Source organism: Garra rufa, chromosome 5 (assembly GCF_049309525.1).
Source record: "Garra rufa chromosome 5, GarRuf1.0, whole genome shotgun sequence".
Classification (NCBI taxonomy): Eukaryota; Metazoa; Chordata; class Actinopteri; order Cypriniformes; family Cyprinidae; genus Garra; species Garra rufa.
The window spans coordinates 51427582-51448896 of NC_133365.1; the positions used below are offsets into that span (position 1 = coordinate 51427582).

General features: G+C 33.3%; 1 protein-coding gene across 2 annotated transcripts in view; it reads left to right on the plus strand.

The window, feature by feature from the left end:
• The window catches only part of LOC141335256 (uncharacterized), a 145078-nt gene that overhangs the window by 50727 nt on the left and 73036 nt on the right, over positions 1–21315 (plus strand). Inside the window, exon 3 of one of the 2 annotated variants that reach the window (XM_073840661.1) lies at positions 15518–15592. In XM_073840661.1, coding sequence (XP_073696762.1) covers positions 15518–15592 — 75 coding nt within the window. The remainder of the gene's footprint in view (positions 1–15517; positions 15593–21315) is intronic. The other variant, XM_073840662.1, reaches the window with a different exon arrangement.

Genomic DNA, 21315 nt, shown 5'->3' on the forward strand with positions numbered 1-21315 from the left:
GAAAATATTTGATGCTAAAGAAGCAGATTTCTTTTCTGTGTCCTTGAGATGAGATGCTATTTCCCTTTTGATTTGGCTTTGTTTTATGTTTTACTTCTAATGCATTTATGTTAACTACTGCCACAGAATAATTTGTCAAATCAAAGATGCATTAAAAAAAAGTGCACTTAAAATGCACACTTACTGTTTGCACTATTAGAAAAATGTTTTAAGTGTAAATTTAAGATTTATTTATTTGAAATGCATATAATATTATCTGTTTAGATTATACATTTTTAACATGAAGTGAATAAACTGAATCTGTCATAAATTAAAAGGTTAAGAAAACAAAAATCATGGCATGGTTTATTTTTAACTATTTGCATCTATTTAAGGGGAGACACCGCAGGCAAAAACTGTTTTTTCATGCCCCTGTCAAGTTTAAGATTTTGGGCTTTTTGGTGTTTCATGTGTGTTTTAGTACTAGTGGAAAGAAAACATCCAAAAGACACTGATAAGTGTTTCTTTTATAGCACTTTATCTATTTGTGTCAATAGATTTCAATTACAATTCATATTTTTAAAGGCCGTTTTCTCAAAATGAGTTTTTCTCCTACACTGAGCCATAAATTTCCACTTCAGTAGCACTTACACACACCAAACTTGACATTTTTATTCCTGACTACAGTACAGACCAAAAGTTTGGACACACCTTGGACACACCTTTGAACCAAAGTTTTCTTTATTTTCATGACTATGAAAATTGTAGATTCACACTGAAGGCATCAAAACTATGAATTAACACATGTGGAATTATATACATAACAAAAAAGTGTGAAACAACTGAACATATGTCATATTCTAGGTTCTTCAAAGTAGCCACCTTTTGCTTTGATTACTGCTTTGCACACTCTTGGCATTCTCTTGATGAGCTTCAAGAGGTAGTCACCTGAAATGGTTTTCGCTTCACAGGTGTGCCCTGTCAGGTTTAATAAGTGGGATTTCTTGCCTTATAAATGGGGTTGGGACCATCAGTTGTGTTGTGCAGAAGTAAATATAGGATATATATAGTATATATAGAATAAAATATTTTTAGAATTAAATATAATTCCACATGTGTTAATTCATAGTTTTGATGCCTTCAGTGTGAATCTACAATTTTCATAGTCATGAAAATAAAGAAAACTCTTTGAATGAGAAGGTGTGTCCAAACTTTTGTTCATATATAATTTGTTTGATTTTATACATGTTATTCCAAAAAAAAAAAAAAAAATCTATAATTTCCTCTGTTCTAAGTATGTGACAAAATGAGATACCCAAAATCCCCTCTGTAAAAACATTTCACTCTGATATGTCAAAAAATTAAACAAGAATTTTGAAACTGACTTCATCCAGTGTTTTGATTTTTGTACTAGAAATGTATGCAAATTAGTGCATATTTCATTAAATAATGCCTCCTTTGCATATTTAAACCTAAGATTTTAGAAAAACTGCTTGCAATTATCATTGTAATTAATCAGCTGAGTAAGTAAGGTGATAACTATTAGTTCATTTTTTACCCTATTCACTGTAGTGTAAAAAATGAAAAAAATGGAATAATCAATATTCAGTTAGGTAAAATCTATGAGATTGAAACATTTTGGATTAGTCAGTTGTAAACCAGATTATTAGTTGTTTATTAGTACTATTACAAAAATTGTATCTGTTTTATTTATGTATGACTGAAAAATATGCCTCACATTGTGATTATTAGTTTATGTTTATGTATAACTGTGTAATGCAAATTAATGGACATTTTATATGCAATTCAAATAAATCCTAAATTAGTAATATTTTGCATTTCTGTTTTATTAGTTTGCTTTTACAAACTGAAGGGTGCATGTACTGAAAGTAATTTTTTTCCCTGATTTGCGATGTCATTTTTCTTGTTGAGATTTTAAATTGTATTTAACTTGGAATATTTCAGTAGTTGCACAGCACACAAAATACAATGCATGCTTTTCAGCAGGGATTTCACAGTTTAGGTTTTATTGCATTCAGACTGACGTTAAGTGTTTCACACTATACATAGTAAACAGGTAGACATGGGGCTGACAGGATAAAGGTGCAGAGGTTCATGATTAACTGATTGTTTCTGTGGGGTGATGGACTGATACTAAACCTTATCTGATTATTTCAGAGTGATACTCATTCATTTCCCTCTAACAAATGATACCGAAAGAGCGAGTGAGGGATTGACCAAAATAAGGACAGTGAGTCAGTGAGTAAGGACAAGATTAGGATGCTACATTAGCATGCTTGTCACATGGACTGCTGCCTCTAAACATGCGGCCAGTTTGCTTCTGCAGGAGGAGCGGCTTACTGTCTAGTGCACAGTTTACTTTAAGTTCACACTAATATGGAAACATAGTATTGTTACAAAACAGATACCATTCCAGCTATAAAATCTACAAAGTAGTCCTGCTGTTATTTCATAGTACATATACCCTTAAAAAAATGTGATTTTCAAATACTTTTGAAAGGAAAATATGCATATGACAACATTTCTGCAAAGTAATACAGTATTACATTACATTTCAAGGCACTTTTAAAGTGAGTGGCACTAAAAGCATGTTCAGTTTTAATCCGAAACAGATGAATCTGGCAACATTTATTACACTGATTAGATGAAATGTCTGGTGAGTGGCACTAAAATGCTATAATGTTTGACAATAACATATAACCTGCACTAAACATTACACTAAACCTAACCATTTGTGTTAAAAGCAAACGCGAGATAAAAATGCACTGTGACTGTGATAAAAACTGTGACATTTTTGCATGCTTCTACATCTTTGAGCTCCTTTATTGAGTGTGGTGACTCATGTTTTACGGGATTTGTTACCAGTTAACAAGCTAGTTAACTGTGTCAGAAAACTAATAAATATGGAGCTGGTTATATAATGCAAACATAAAAATCTATTGGTTTACAAATCATGCACTATGATAAGTGTTTTGAGGTCAGAACATAGTATTGTGTGAGGAAATGGTGAGAAAATACATGTTTATTAATCCATAATCTGCCACTGTAATCATAATTTATGTTTGTGTAGTTTGTGTATTCATAATTAGCCACTGTACTGATTAATTTGCAATCACTTAACACTATCCAACAAAAGCAAACGTGAGATAAAAACACATTTTCTGGAGCAACCATGCCGTTTAGGGTCGCTTCTAAAAGTCTTTAAGCTCTTTTAGTGAACTTTGTGGCTATTGTTTACTGGGACTTTTAACAGAGTGCTGTACTGGGTGAGATAACAAGCAAGTTTACTATGTCAGAGAAGCAAGCTGGTTATGTGATGCAAATGTCAAAATCAGTGGCGAGCGGTGACCCAAACCCCCCAGCCCCCAACCAGCTTTAAGGACAAACTCAACAAGGGAAACACCGTCGCAGGTCTCAATTTAAAAGTATGCACATTTCCTACCTTATTTGTAAATGAAATTCATCTCCGATCTTTCTTATATTGTTTTAGGTTTATATATAGTTATTTTCATGCTTGAAAAACATAGCTGCTTTTCCAAGTAAAAACCGCCAAACAACGTTTACACATATTACCTTATAATGCATAATATTCAGAGGGTGAGGAGGTGAAGTATTCCCCCCTTCTATATGCCTCTGATATCTGAATATTAGTTAAAACTCCCACCCGGGTGATACTACAACCATGCAAAATGCCCAAAATAATATTATATCTTTAGAATATTGCATGAGTAACGTTGCAAACAACGATAAAATCAGAGAAGAAATCTGATTTTATTATTTTCTCCTTTTCCCCTGTTTGTTATTATTCCAAAAAATTATATACATTTTTATATACTTTTTTATTTTAATTTACCACTTAGGCATGTTGACAATAAAATCTCATTTTAGTCGAGTAAGTTGTGCAGCAAACACAATATGATTTTCGGCAGTTGAGATCTTTTAATTTGTGTTTGATAATTTGTGTTTGTGTAGTTTGTGTAATTGTAATTGGCCACTGTGATGATTTATTTGGAGTCATACACTTAACACTATCCTAAACGAAACCGATAATGTTAACAAAAGCAAATGGGAGATAAAAATGCATTTGTTGAAGCAACGCTGCCATTTTAGGTTGCTTTTACAAATTTGAGCTCTTTTATTATGTTGCAACTTGTGTTTCATGGGACTTGCTGCACCGGGTGAGCTAACAAGCAAGTTTACTATGTCAGAAAACCAGTAAAAATGGAGCTAGTTATGTGATGCAAACATCAAAATGTATTAGTTTACAAATCATGCGCTATGATATAAGTGTTTTGAGGTTAGAACATAGTATTGCGCAAGGAAATTATGTGAAAATAAATGTTGATTAATCAGTAATCTGTCACTGTAATCATAATTTGTCTTTGTGTAGCTTGTGTAATCGTAATTGGCCACTGTAATGATTTATTTGCAGTCATACACTAAACACTGTCCTAAACATATCTGATAGTGTTAATGAAAGCAAACATTGCCATTCTAGCTTGCTTTTACAAGTCTTTGAGCTCTTTTATTGAGTGCTGCGACCAGTGTTTAATGGGACTTGCTGTACCGGGTGAGCTAACAAGCAAGTTTACTTTATCGGAAAACCAATAAATATGGAGCTTGTCATGTGATGCGAACATCATGCAGTATGGTAAGAATGTTTTGAGGTCACAATCAATAATCTGCCCCGTAATCATAATTTGTGTGAAAAAGAATACAATTTGTCGGTATGTTACTGCCAATAGTCTTTATTTCAGCTGGAAACTGCAGTGAATTGGACATACGTTTTGGAAGTTTTTGCAAAAATGTTGGTAGATAGAGGCTTGTCTTTCCAATGAACCTAGGCTGGGTTTAGAAAAGCAAGAAGGCTCTTGAGGCCGTGCAATGTTTTGAATGTAGTCACAGCTAAAAGGTTTGCAGACTCTGCTGTACATCATGCCTAACAACATCCTTTAGCTGTGACTACATTCATGCATCTTGTTGATGACAGGTGCTATTACTTTTCTAACCGATTTTGCCTGGCAGACGATAAAATGGGTGAAAAAAAAAATGTGATACCCAAGCCGTATAAAGAGGTGAGAATATAATGGAGGCTTGAAAATGGGCTCCTTTGTCTTGGCAAGTAAGCATCCACCTAGCAACCACATAGCAACATTTTCTTCTTAATTTTACAAATCTAGTTTAATATACAATGCACTTAAAATAATATGGTGTAGGGTTTACTCTGAAACTGTTCACTTATTTTTGACTTACAAATTATATTAAACATGAAATTTATAGAAAGTAGAAAGACATTTTTATAGTGCATGCATAGTATGCACAATTTCTGTATGCATTAACTGTATGAGAGAGGTTATTTGTCAATCCTTGCAGTATGTCAAGCCATCTTCATTTTACACTGCTTACAATACAAATAGTTTCAAAGCTGCTTCATAGTAAAATAACAAATTAACAGAATCAATCATGCAAACTTCATCAAATTTGAGATTTGAGATCACAAGATAGGAGATCATTATTCATTGTCATTATTTTGCTCCAGTCACTTCCGTGTTGATTCATTTCAGTTTAACAACAATGCCAATGTTGCAAAATGCATTGATTATGAAATTTTGAGGAGTCCTATATGTTTGGTTGCAACAATGCAATGCATCCATCTCTTAACTTTCATTTTGTGGCATAAATAATGCTTTTTTATACCCTGTACTTCAGAGTATAAGGTACAATGGGACTAAAGGCACACCCTAAGAAAAAAAAAATGAATGTGCTTTTTACTGTGCCCAAAGTGTACGATTGCAGAAAAATATATAAGTTTGTATTGAACATTTATGGAGCAACAGATTTTGTGTGAAAATAAATCATACAAGTGATTTATTTTGTTTAAAAAGTGGGGCCTTTTACCCCACACACGATACAAATACTAATGTTTTTTTTTAAATAATGTCTGCTTGTTCAAAACAATCACTTTAACAAAGTTTGTACTATTTTTTGCTTATTTTGATAAAATAATTAATTTTTGTTCAATAAACACACTGTCATTAAAATATGTTAAAATGAAACGTATATTTTAAAATACAGAAACCATTTTAAATCATTTTAAAATGTAAGGATTCAGAAAGCACTGAAGGGGATCCCATAGTAATTTAATATAGATTTACAGTACCAACATAATATATGATATTTACCATCTGAATCTAACTATGTCATTTCAACAAATAGAAAAGTCAGCCTTCTATTAATTGTTAATTATTGTGCCTTTTTACCCCAAATACTATACTTTTACATATTCTTTCGTTATTTAAAAACTGTTGCTTTAACCCTTAAATGCATACCTTGCATCTTTAGTGACCCGGGATGTCATTTACTACCCTCTCCATCCTTCATTTTTTTAAATTTCTGATTATGTTTTTGTAAAAAGTGTATAGGGTCGCTAGAGACCCAAGGTGCGTAATAGTATATTTTTTTGTGTGCAAAAATGTGTAAATGTGTAATGACTAAATGCATGCTATTCACCTTTATTCATCAAGGAGGTACTGTTTGATAGACAATAATGATGTGATGTTTCACTCGTAGTTATCACAGGCATAAAACAAAAGAATAACAGCAGCAAAATGTAATTGGTTTGAATGGCTTTACTGTATGCAATAAAATATAAATGTCACTGTCATTTGATGGTGAATGTGGTGAATAAGCTGCCAGCGATCAAAATAATGATTTTGAAGTCATGAAAATGATAGTTTTGCGAATATGGTTGAGATCGCTCGATGAGCTAGATGCTGAATGTAATGTGGAACTGCGCTCTGAATTACGGTTATCGTAAAATCATGTGCTCAAATTGAACCCTTCTAAGTTTCAAAAGGTAACGAAATATGCTTTATTTTATTCTTCTGTAATTGTTCTTAAAAATCAAGAGAGCTTTTTGCTATTGCAGAAGTTAGAGATACATTTGTGCTGGATATATAAGTCTGGGTCGCTAAAGACCCGCATATGTAATAATGATTGGTGAAACATCATGCATTTAATTATCTTAAACAAAACTGAAAATCATTAAGAAGACCTTTGTCTCAAGATATTTTCAAGAATTTTAGCGATTCTTATTTACTACTTAAATCTACAGTACAACATCTTTAAAAACATCAAATATTAGATCAAGTAAGCACAGAATCGACTTTGCGCTGCTGCCCGCGATCGCATCAAGCATCAGCCAAAATTGCACGTGTATCTTGACAAGCAGATGTTTTGGAAAGTGAAAAATATGTGACTCTGGACCACAAAACCACTCATAAGAGTCATTTTTTTTTTTAAATTGAGATACAACTATTTGAAAATCTGGAATCTGAGGATGCAAAAAAATCTAAATATTGAATAAATCACCTTTAAAGTTGTCCAAATGAAGTTCCTAGCAATGCATATTACTAATCAAAAATTAAGTTTTGATATATCTACACTGTAAAAGAGGTCCCGTAAAAAAACGGTCAAATGACTGGCAGCTACGGCTGCCAAACAAAAACCGTAAAATTAAAGTAAATTATCGTAATTGAAACAAGGAAAAAATTTTATGTAAAAACTTTAATGAAAATTTCTGTAAAATTATTGTTTTTGCACTTTATTTCAATTAAGATATTTTACTGTAATATTATGGTTTTTGTTTGGCAGCCGTAGCTGCCAGTCATTTGACCGTTTTTTTTTTTTTTTTACAAGATTTTTTTTTTACATTGTACAGAATATCTTCATGGAACATGATCTTTACTAATATAAGAGAATATGTGACCCTGGACCACAAAACCAGTCTTAAGTCGCTGGGGTATATTTGTAGCAATAGCCAAAAATACATTGTATGGGTCATGTTCCATGAAGATTTTTTGTAAAATTCCTACTATAAATGTATCAAAATGTATTTTGATTAGTAATATGCATTGTTAAGAACTTAATTTGGACAACTTTAAAGGTGATTTTCTCAATATTTAGAATTTTTTGCACCCTCAGATTCCAGATTTTCAAATAGATGTATCTCGGCCAAATATTGTCCTATCCTAACAAACCATACATCAATAGAAAGCTTATTTCATATGCTTTCATATGATGTACATATCTCAGTTTTGTAAAATTACACCTTATGACTGGTTTTGTGGTCCAGGGTCACATATATTATATAAAATAATATACTAATATATAACAATATAAAAGAAAAATCAACAATTTGGACTATGTATTGTTGGCTATTGCTACAGATATACCCATGCTACTTGAGACTGGTTTTGTGGTCCAGGGTCACATATTGTAATCTCTTAATGGATCAAAAGTGACTGATACTTTAATCTCTTAATAGATCAATAGTGACTAATATTTTAATCTTTTAATAAAACAATAGCAACCAATTTGAATCTTATAATAAAACAAAAGCGACTGTTGCTTTAATCTTGTAATAGGTCAAGTGACTAATATTTTAATTATAAACAAATATATATAAATAATATTTTAACAATAGCAACCAATTTTAATTGTATGATAGGACAAAAGCGACAATTATTTTAGTCTCTTAATAGAACAAAAGCGACTAATATTTTAATCTTTTAATAAGACATTTAACATTTTTAAAAACATCAAATATTAGATTAAGTAAGCACAGAATCGACTTTGCCCTGCTGTCCGCAATCAAGCATCAGTCAAAATGTATATGTCATTTAGCTAAAGTAAGTGTAGCACCAGGTTTTTCTGAGTTTTGATGCACTACACCGGTGGCATTACATTGCTGTCCATCACACTCAGCAGTCAGCTTGTTGACTGCGTGTTTCTCAAACCTGACAGCATGTCTCCTCCGGGGCTCGGTTGAGCAGAGAAAAATACGCTTGCCAAAACTCTCAGACGTGTCCATTTCTAAACCTCGCTGCCTCGCGGCTTGTCCATAAACTTTCGCTGTCATGCTATCCGTGAGCTTCTGTTTTTAGAAGCATAAAGTCTGCAAACAATAATGATCTGATTTGCGTATAAATGAGATGGGCGACAGACATAGCACGCTTACAAGATTGCCTTGATCCTGCACGCATTAACTGCTTGGATCGGCATCTTTCTTCAGAGATGCCCCGTACGCCCCGTATTTATAAACTGTCAGCTTCAAAGCGTGCCGGAAAACTTTGGAAAGCTTGTTTTACTCTGCGAGGTTGCCCAGGAGAGATTCACCGTTGCATTTCAAACAGCGTTGAAACTGTCAACCAAGTGTTTTCCACAAAGACTTAATTGCTTCATTTTAGGCAAACTTTGCGGTGCATGGTTTTGTTCTTAGCTGAAAACGCTGGAAGCACGTACGGGTTTACTAATGACTCAGACTGGCTCGAACAAATTAACATGCATGAAAAAAGTAACAATTTGTTTGCGCTTGTAAAGACAAATGTTCTGAATCGTAATTGCAAACAGCTTGTTATAGAAATAAATCATTATGCCTTAAAGTTATGCATATTTTTATAATTTTATACGATTAAAGAAAAGATCCTTGCAATGATGTTTAACCACTTGGAAAGACAAGGACTATGAAATTGCATTCTGCTAGTAAATGTGTGCTAGTCTAACTTCTTCACAATGAAAACAATATTGCACAAAACAACAGAAAGAGGATAATGGCGTAATTTCGTGTCATTACAATTGCTGTGATCAGTGCACTATCAAAGATGATTATTCTTTTTTATAAAGGAATCTTAGCGTGTGGAGTGGAGCGCTTCATTATGTGATTATGATGTACAAATGGCTTCTCACTTAATTTTATTCTCTTGTTGGTTTTTAGTTTCTGTTTTAAGTCTCTGTTAAAGCAAGTCACTTCACTGTAGTCATTACATGTTTGCTTGGTAATGTCGAAGCTCTTTTGAATTTCTTCTAGATCTTCAGGCCTGAGCAGTTATGTTTGAAGATGTTAACAAATAAAATTGCTTACCAACAAATAAAATGTCCAAAGATACACACTTTTTTTTTTTTATATTTCATTGTAAAAATCTCCTATAATATGACAATAGAGGCTAATATGTGACCAGGAACCACAAAACTATTCATAAGAGTCCATTTTTCTTTTAAGTTGAGATTTTATAACAATTGAAAACTATTGAAAATCTGGAATCTGAGGGTGCAAAAAAATCTAAGATTGAGAAAATCTCCTTTAAAGTTAATCAAAAATGAAGCTTTTATATATTTACAGTAAGAAATTTACAAAATATAATAATGGAACATGATCTTTACTTAATATTCTAATGATTTTTTGGCATAAACCCATATTATGTGTTGTTGGCTCTTACTAGAAATATACCTACTTGAGACTGGTTTTGTGATCAAGGGTCACATACTGTATTATAATCTCTTAATAGATCAAAATTGACTGATACTTTAATCTTTTAATAGATCAATAATGTCTATTATATTAATCTTTTAACAGAACATTAGCGACCAATTTTAATCTTAGAATAGAACTTAGAAATAAAACTAGGAACAAAAAATAAAACACAGTACGTCTATTGCAATACAGTACAATAGGGTAGCCTTTCAACCTTTCCACACTAAATTCTGGATTCCCAAAGTTAATAATCGTGTTTCTTTCAACCCAAGATAAATGAGAAAAGGGTCCCATATCTAATAGAAATTGAATGGTTTGTCCTTTAATGCTGAAGAAAAGGCTTCATGGGGAATAAGAGCTTTAGCTGTGTTTATCCACTGAGTAAATGACGGAGTCTGATCTGTTATCCAACATACAAGTATGCATTTGCGGGCACAGTATTACAGAATTTGGAGAAGGTGAACCCCTTGAAATTTGAAGGGAAATTCCTGTCTGAATCGTAAAAAACAGCAACGTGAAGACGTGAACATCTGCTCTATGTATCTAAAACAGCTGTATTCAGTTAACCAGGAAAAGACAGATAATTCATTCAACCTTACACTCAGATCCCAACAGCGTCTCTCTCTGAGTAATTAACACTGAAAGGTCATCGCAAAAAACGGATCTAAGAACACTTGGGGTAATTTTCAGATGTTCTTGTGAAGTGTGTCATTAATCAATCTCCTGCCTCTTTAGCTGTTCTCACCACATTTTTTTTAATCAAGCATTTGTCCAGTTTCAGGCTGTGAAGAAACTTTACGAAAAGTAATTTGTTTTGCAAAATTATCACTTGTGCTGGTGCACAAGTTGCACTATAAAAAAGCAACTTCCCAGTTTACAGACCCGTTGACTGAATATTATGAAACTACATGTCTTTTCTCAAAATTTCTTGTAATACATTTTTTTTTTGTGTGTGTGGACTTTACTCACTTTCATGTCGTTCCAAACCCGTAAGACCTTTGTTCATCTTTTGAACAAAAATTAAGATATTTTTGATGAATAGACAGCAACACAACCGACAAATTCAAGGCAAGAAAGGTAGTAAGGACATTGATAAAATAGTCTATGTCACATCAGTGTTATGAAGCTACAAGAATACTTTTTGTGTGCAAAGAAAACAAAAAATAAAGACTTTATTCAACAATTTCTTCTCCATTTTACCCACTGATATCACACTAATTTATCTTCGGAGCACAAATAAGGATATTTTAGATAAAATCTCAGAGCTTTTTGACCCAGAAAGGTAGTTAGGACATCATTAAAATAGTCCATGCACTGCAAAAAATGCTTTTCTTACTTAGATTTTTTCTTGTTTCCAGCCAAAATATTAAAAAAATTCTTCTAGATGAGTAAAACTTATTGTCTTGTGTCAAAATTAGGTGTGTTTTTGCTTGAAACAAGCTAAATAATCTGCAAATGGGCTAAGAAAAATAATCATTTTCTGTTTTTAGCTTACCCCATTATTTTGCTTGTTCTATTTTGACTTGTTTTTCTGAAAACAAGAAAATAATTTATACTTGTCTAGAAAATCCTTCTTGATTTAAGAATTTTTAGATATTTTGGCCGGAAACAAGACAAAACATCTAAGTAAGAAAAGCATTTTTTGCAGTGCATGGACTATTTTAATGATGTCCTTACTACCTTTCTTGGTCAAAAAGCTAGATATTTTATCTAAAATATCCTAATTTGTGCTCTGAAGATAAAGGTCCTATGGTAATACATGACAGAGTTTTCCTACTATCCATTTAACAAAATATTTCTCATGATGGATGAGTTTGACACTAAATTATAATGCTTGTTCAAATCTTAATGAGCAATAGCACCACCAATATGATTAATTGGCTTTTTGGTTGATGTATTTATATATTTATTTAGGATATAGTGGCTATATTTTGTTTGGTATTTTCAGTTCAAAGGTCACGGCTTCAGGGGAATTAAATCATCAGGGCTATTGATTATTTCACCACACATTTACACATTTATTTTGGCTACTCTCGCATTATGAGAATAGAGATGTTCACACACACACACACACACACACACACACACACACATAGGAGCTGTTGTGTTGTTGACAAATGACTAGGCTGTTCCCAAGTGAACGAATTAAGGTGAGACTTTAAACAGCTTTTAATGAGGCTGTTGCCTTGATCGTGTGAGTGTGTCTGTGTGTGTGTAAGTGTTTGCATGTGAGAAGAAAAAGGAGCAAGCAAGACTGATGACCTTTAAAAACATTTAACTTTAATGTTAAAGCTGTCACTTCTGCAGTTTATACACAGTGGATGCATATAAAATTAGATAGACAGACAGATCAAATTACCAATAAATCAAAATTAAACAGAAAAATAAAACCCTAAAATTCCTAAAACGAATTATAAAATGAATATTAACTGGAAAATATATGTGACCCTCGACCACAAAATCAGTTTTAAATAGCACAGGTATATTTGTAGCAATAGTCAAAAATATGGGTCAAAATTATATTTTTTTTCTTTTGTGCCAAAATCATTAGGATATTAAGTAAAGATCATGTTCCATGAAGATATTTTGTAAATTTCCTACCGCAAATATATCAAAACGTATTTTTTTTATTAATAATCTGCATTGTTACAAACTTCATTTTGACAAGTTTCTCAATATATTCTATGCTAATAAACTGGAAAGCTTATTTATTCAGCTTTCAGGTGATGTATAAATCCCACTTTCAAAACATTTTTGCGGTCCTGGGTCACATATATAACTGAGTTGAAGTACAACAATTACTAAAAAGTGAAATAACAATGATTTTGGAAGCCTGTTTCAGCCACTAAATAAAAAATTTAAAAAAGGTAATTGTGACTTATCTTACAATTCTGACTTTTTTCTCAGAACTGTGATATAAACTCACAATTGCGAGTTATAAAGTCAGAACTTCTAGATATAAACTTGCAATTCTGAGAAATAAAGTCGCAATTGCGTAATATACACTCGCAATTGTGAGTTAAGTCAGAATTGTGAGATATAAACTTGCAATGTGGTGAAGATATGTCTTTTTTTTTCTTCTCAGAACTGGACTTTATATCTCACAATTCTGAGAATAAAAGTCAGAATTTTGAGATACCATGTCAGAATTGCGAGTTTATATATTCTGACTTTATTTCTCGAAATTGTGAGTTTGTATCCTGCAATTCTGACTTTATAACTCACAATTGTACGTTTATATTATGCAGTTGTGAGAAAAAATATCAGAAAAAAATGTAAACTCGCAACTGCAAGAAAAAAGTCTGAGTTTTGAGATACAAATTCAGAATTGCGAGTTTATAACTTGCAATTCTGACTTCATTTCTCGCAATTGTAAGTTTCTATCCCACAATTCTGACTCTACATCTAGCAATTCTGACTTTATAACTCACAATTTTGCATTTATATCTCAAAGTTCTGAGAAAAAAGTCAGAATTGCGAGTTTATATAATGCAATTGTGAGAAAAAAAAAAGTCAGAATTGCGAGATGTTAACTCACAGTTGTGAGAAAAAAGTCACAGTTACCTTTTTTATTTTTTATTCAGTGGTGGAAATGGGCTTCCATATTTAAAGTTAAATAAAAAATGTACATTCTGCTAAAAAAAGTAAGCTAAAACATACAAATAAAAGCTAATCCAATATAAATACTACAGTAAGCATAAGCACCGATCAAGGGCTCGAGCACCAATGGAAAAACACTCAACAGTTCATTTTAACCAATAAGAAGTGGATTGTAGCTTGTATGACTTTATTCTTGTTTTCATAGTTTATTTGAGGCAGGTTTTGGCATTATTTTAATGGCAAATGTCAAGAGTACATGATTGTAATGCGAGAGGGTGCCAGCACGAATCTCACGGCTTGCTCTCCTATATAGAGATCAATGCTCTCCGCATCCTCAGATATTACGTGTGCACCCTCAAACTTGATCCTGTCTATGTGCAAATAAATACTTATTGTAAACAGGTATATATTAAATCATTTTATTTAGTGAAGTGCAGTCCTCATAGAAAGAATGTGTGGTGGTGACTAAATAATGCATTTGCAGTACGTGCATTTCACCTCGCAAGATAAATTTGATCAAACGCACCATCCCACGGAATATACTCTATATAAGAATGGAATATTTGAAAATCTTAAATTTATTGTGCATGTTCATGATAACCTATCCTGGTTATTATTTAGTCGTGAAAACAGCGGTGAAAATGTGTTATTTCAAAAAAGTAAATTAATACAAAATGAGGGTTGATGGTTAAGCACCCAGCAGAAACATAAATCGACGTCTAAGACAGTACTAAAATAAGAGGGATGGATGCACGTCACAGACGAATGTTTTGTGTAAATTGCAGGCTATTCTAAATATAAAGCATGTTGGTTAAAAAACTAGATGAAAGATCTTCACATAAAGCCTCTCTATGATTGATTCCCATCTGTGGATTATTTAAGCGCTGCTCGAGAGCCTCAGGATTACCATCAGCTCTTTAATTCCAGAAGCCGAGGAAGGCGAGGAGGAAGATTCCGGAAATCTGTGATGTGTAATTAGTCCCCATTGTGTCGAGCTGCTAAATCAGGCTAGCATTGTTATCCCATGTGAGACTCAGGCACCGTATGTGACACGTATACATGCATATAGTCTTCCCGTCTCACGCTTTTATTTGACAGCACCTGGTGTCCGTGTGAAATCAAATGCACTGCTGCAATAAGAAGAGCTCCTTAAGGTGCTAAATGCTAAAATACTCTCTCCAAGCTTAATGTGGAGAGACAGCTATAACTAATCCATTTGTGGCTTGACTTGACTTCCTGAGGATACCTGTATGTACATTCAGTAAATACACAAAGCATACTTGACATTCTCAGAACATGCCTTTGTAATGTATGAACACACCAATGGGAGAGTTTTAATTAAGCAGAAGCAGAATGATGTTATAGTCCTGTTAGCTGTGAGTCACTCTTACATAACTGTCAGACATTCAGAGGAAGTCATTCATCAAAGACGCCACCAAACATGAGCTGCTTTAACTGTGTTTGATTCAAACATGCTTTACATACTTTAGGCTGTTTTTGTGCAATAAACAACCTATGCAAACATACATTTGTAGGCCTTGTTTCATAACGGCACGCTTACAGGTTTAAAAACCGGTGGTTATTGTTTTGTTGTGTGTGTTTCAGAAGACACTCGTACCGAACGGGACAGGACATTGAGAACTGTGGCACCTGCAGAGACTGCGCCTGTATCATATACAGGTAAGACAGCCTTCATTTCTATGCATTTATGTGCAAAATTGCTCGATTATATGAAATATTCACACGAATACTCAAAGGAATTGAGTTCAAATTAATTGCAACCCATTTTAGGTCTTAGTATGTTGTAATACGCAAGGGAAAAACGCAACTGTCCTTGCTAAATAGTGAGTTGACTGTTAAATACGAGCCAGACTATTCGTTTTTAATTTCCTGGTGAATAATACATTAACATATGAATAATATGTGGTCTTTTAAGCTTGTCTGTGATTCGCTATTAGTCTAGTAGGCAACAAGACACTTCACAGAATGATGCATAAGTTTGCTAAATGAGGCAAAAATGGCAAAATCAGCTGGTTCTCAACTGGTGTGTTTATATATATGGACCACAAAACCTAAAGTCTAAAGTAGCACGGATATATTTGTAGCAATAGCTAAAAATACATACATACATACATTCTGAACAAATTTCCTTCTGTAAATATATCAAAACTTATTTTTTGAATAGTAATATGCATCGTTAAAAACTTAATTTGGACAACTTTAAAGGTGATTTTCTCAGTATTTAAAAATGTTCACCCTTTTTTGCAAGGTGTATCTTGGCCAAATATTGTTCTAACTAACCATGCATCAATGGAAAGCTTATTTATTCAGCTTTTAGATTATGCATAAATCTCAATAAAGAAATGACTGGTTTTGTGGTCCAAATATCCATACTAATATACTGGTTTGCTGTTTAATATATATATATATATATATATATATATATATATATATTTTTTTTTTTTTTTTTGTTATTCATTTTTTTTAATGAAAAGAAAGTTAAAATGATCAGCATTTATATGAAATATTAACCTTTTGTGACTTTGTCACTTTTGATCATTTAAATGCATACTTCCTGAATAAAATTATTATTATTTTAAGAACTGTAGTGTATATTTTAGATTATATAATTTTTTTTGCAAAAATAATTTTTTGGACTTTTTTGTGCAAAGACTGATTGGGAAAATATTTTTTTATCACATAGACTCAAATCAAAATCCAGTCATTTGGCACCAATTCACGTCTTGTATGTTAAAAGCAAGAGAAAAATGGCCAAAAAAAGTCTTGTAAAATCTGTGTTTTCTTCCAAAAGCATCAAACCAGGTGTAGGTGCTAAGCTAAAACCACTTGAGAACTATGCTTTACACAGTTCTGTGAATCTGTGTCAGTTCACTTGGAAACAATATCATGTTTACAAGTTCCCAGTCTGCTACTATGAGGGCTTCCAAGGTAGAAATCGCTGCATTTGGCAAAGTTTGTGAGATTTGTGCCATCGTGTCTTTGAAAGATATTCAACAGTTTTGTTTGAGACAGTAGCAAGTAAACAAGCCAAGTGTCCTTGAGCGTGCCTTTAAATTATTCGACTGCGCTTTTAGGGTTGTATCTGATTTACCTGCACCTAAACAAGTCCTGTTCCTGTCTTAAAATGACCGATTCTTGGCCAGAACGTGCTGCGATGTGACTCAGATGGTCAAAAGTCTGGCTATGTGAGACTAAATCTAAATAAGTGTCTGGAAAGTAATGGTAGTTCGCCAATGCAATATATAAAGGTAGTCGAGCCTTTACGGCTGGTTTCTTTTGGAAGAAAAACAAGTGGATGGAATCTGTGATAGTGTGTGCTACATTTAGGCAGACCTGATCAGCTGGGTGGCTGAAACCTCCAGGCATATGAATCAGTGTTCAGAGTGCTGAGGAAGATCCAGGTGGACATTCAGGAAGTCTCCTTCTCCCCATGAGCCCAAGGTATAATTGCCTGGGCTTACGTAACCTCCCCCACTGCACAAGGTCTACAAAAATCAATAACAGCGGCCCACGTCACCACACATTTTCATCTGCTCAAGCCCAAATGAAGGTGTGAATAACACTCCCAGAGGAGACCTAGAGGATCACAAACACTTGCACGCACACATATATGGCTGTTTGTGGTTTGTTTAAATTAGCAAAGGGGCCGAGTGACACAGAAGACACTAATACTCACTAAAAGTCAATGTGAAACTCAGTTTGCAGCCCATTTACCTTTTGTACACTCTTAAAAATCAAGTTTTTTTTTTTTTTTAGCAGTGATGCCTTAAAAAACCTTTCTTTGGTTCCCCAAAGTACCTCTCAATGGTACACTCTTAAAAATGAAGGTGCTTTAAAAGGTTTTTCACAGAGATGCCATAGAAGAACCATTTTTGGTTGCGCAGAGAACCATTCAGTCAGAGGTTCTTTAAAGAACATCTCTTTCTTACCTTTTTATAATCTGAAGAACCGTCTTTCACCACAAAGAAACTTTTGTGAAAATGTTAAAGGTTTCTTGACGGAACCATTTAGACAAAAAAAAAAAAAAAAAGGTTCTTCCATGGCATCATGAAGCACCTTTATTTTAAGAGTGTACGTTCTTACAAGAACAATTTTACTTAGAACCTTTTGTGCAATGGAAATTCTTAAAATTTCTTTAGAGAAAAAAAGATACAAATCAATTAAATTCATGTGAAACTTCGTTTGCAACTCTTTTGTAATGTGATGTTGCGCTGAGAGAAAGAAGGTTCAGTAAAGCAAATGTAGGGGTTGATTTTTTCCCATTGGGAATCATATTAATTGTTAAATGGATGTTATTTACTGGTTGAAAAGTGTGACAATAAGACCTAAGCAGATCTACTTTGATTTCATATTGACAGATAAAAGCTGTTTCACTTTGCCAAGCTAATATCTTATTCAAGGACACTTAAGGGAGTTCTCAGTTCTGTTTTATTGAAGTATCAACTTCGTCTCAGATGTTTCTCTTAAAATTCCTTTGGAGAAATAAAATGGGAACATACGAGTCAGTTAAAGTCAATGTCAAACTGAACCCATTTACCTTCTGTAATGTGGTGATTTTCTGAGGTAAATGAGCTTCAGTAAGAACAAATGTAGGGCAGAACTTTATTTTATGATTTTATCCATTGGAAATCAATTTGATTGTGAAATATGGGTGTTACTTACTGGTTGAAAAGTATGATGGAGCACAACAAGACATGGTCATTTGGACTTTGTCATGCTCATATCTGATTTATGGAGACTTACAGATCTGGCCATTAAAAATGCGTCTATTTTCACGCGGCAGCCTGCAATTCGGCACGCGTGGGCACGCGTCCTGCCGCAGCGGCTTTTTTAGATTTTTTTACAACGTTGTTGCACTTCATATAATATCCACCAGGTGGCGCAAGGAACAACATTCTGTAGCCAAACACCATGGCCAGCTCTAGGGGGCGTTGGTCACAAATACCAGTACAATAGTTCAATGATTCCTCTTTACTGAAATTATGGTTCAAACCAATAGCAAAAAGATAGCCTATTCATAAGCAGGTGCAGTTGTATTGTTATTTTGTTTTCTTTCTTTGTTTTCCTGACGAACATTTATTAGACTGCATCGGAAACAGAAATGTTAATTTCGGTTATTTTATTTCTCCAACCGACAACTGACGTAAACCGCTAAATTCGTTTTCAGGGATTAATTATACACAAGCAAGAAGCAGCATAAACATCAGAACCTCATGTGCAGAGTTTATGCACAGAGAAAAACCCAATAAACCTATATATAATAATAAATAAAATAGGCCCACATAAGAAATATATGTTTTTCTTTTCTGAATGAATAATAATTTAACAAATTAATAAGTAGCAAGCCTATATGCAGAATTTTAGGCAATTTCTGTGATGCGCCCTTAAACCAGCATCTTGTTTCCATTTTTTTTTTTTTACAAATAGCCTACGCGTTTTTTTTTAATTTTTTTTTATTTTTATTGTGATTGTACACAAATAACAGAAATATGTAAAATATCATAGTTTTAAGCAATGCCGTACTCTTGAACGAGTATTGTAAGCTGTATCCACTTTATTAAGGGGAAAAAAATCAAGTGATCCTGACGGCGCCGCGGGCAGTTAAATTACTCGACAACTTTCACCTTCAGAATAAAATACATTAGGCTATATATTTCAGCGTTTTAAAGCAACATCAAATTAAGATATGCATGTTTAAGAGGTAGTTCGTCTTTTTCTTTTTCTAAGATACACAATTTTAGATACACTGACAATTAATTTGAGTAGAGACAGATAGAAATGGGAAGGATAAATAGAAACTACAGTATTTTTGCGATTTTGGTGCTTAGAAATTTATTCTAAGCGGGCCGCGGGCGAATAATATAGTTAATATAGCGCGGAGCGGGTGGATGCGGAATAAAACCTCGTGGAAGCGGGACTGGAAAAGCACTTTGTTATATCCTATAGACTATTTAGATACTTCATCATCAAGCAAAAATTTATTCATAAGCAGGAGCAGTTTTATTATTATTTTCTTTCATTTTTTTCCTGTTGAACTTTTATTAGACTGCATTGAAAATAGAAATGTTAATTTCTGTTTTTTTTTCCAAACGACAACCGACGCGTTTAGTTATTATTAACGACAAGATTGTGTTAAATTACATTTAAATTGAAACGTGGCTGTGACACATTAATAACAGTTAAATTCGTTTTGAGGGGTTAATTGTACACAAGCAAAAAGCAGCATAAACATCAGAACATCATGCGCAGATCTTATGCACAGAGAAAACCCAAAAAAGCTGTATGTAAAATAAATAAAAATGCCCATATGCGAAATATAAATTTCTTAATGAATAATAATTTAACAAAACGAAATAAAATAAAATTAATAAGTAGCAAGCCTATATGCAGAATTGTAGGCAATTTCTGTGACGCGCCCTTGAACCAGCATCTTGTTTACATTTTTTTTTTTTACAAATAGCATACACATCTGTTTTTTCGTTGTGATTGTACACAAATAACAGAAATATGTAAAATAGCATAGTTTTGAGCAATCCCTTACTCTTGAACGAGTATTGTAAGCTGTATCCACTTAATTAAAAGGGGAAAAAAACGTGATCCTGACGGCGCCGCAGGCAGTTAAATAACTGGACCACTTTCACCTTCAGAATAAAATACATTATATATTTCAGCGTTTTAAAGCAACATCAAATTAAGATATGCATGTTTAAGAGGTAGTTCCTCTTTTTCTTTTTCTAAGATACACAATTTTAGATACACTGACAATTAATTTGAGTAGAGAGGAATAGAAATGGAGAGGATAAATATAAACTACAGTTTTTATAGAGTTAAAAATTAATTAATTTATTTATTAGTATTATTACTATTATTATTTTGATTTGTTTTTGCGATTTTGGTGCTTAGAAATTTATTCTAAGCGGGCAGCGGGCGAATAATATAGTTAATATAGCGGGAGCGCGTGGATGCGGAATAAAACCTTGTGGAATCGGGACTGGAAAAGCACTTTATTGTTATATCCTGTAGACTATACTTCATCATCAAGCATGGGCGTCGGAAGCAAAATAAATGTGGGTGGGTCCTCCCCCAGAAAAATAAATACTTTAGTATATGCCATTTTCTGTAGTCTGGTGCCTTTTATTTAATGTTTTTACACAATGCAAATACTCCATATTTACAAATATTACAAAAGACGGCTATACTGCAACATTTTCAGTGGCGTTAGTGATAATACGAGTAACATATCGTTTTTGACGCGGGAGACCCGAGTTCGCATCCGCCTTTTGGTGAAATCATTTTCAAAATCGTCTCCCTTTTCACTTATATCATATCGGAAAGGCATTTGTTTATTAGTTAATTAATGAAATAATTGAAAAGTTGAAATA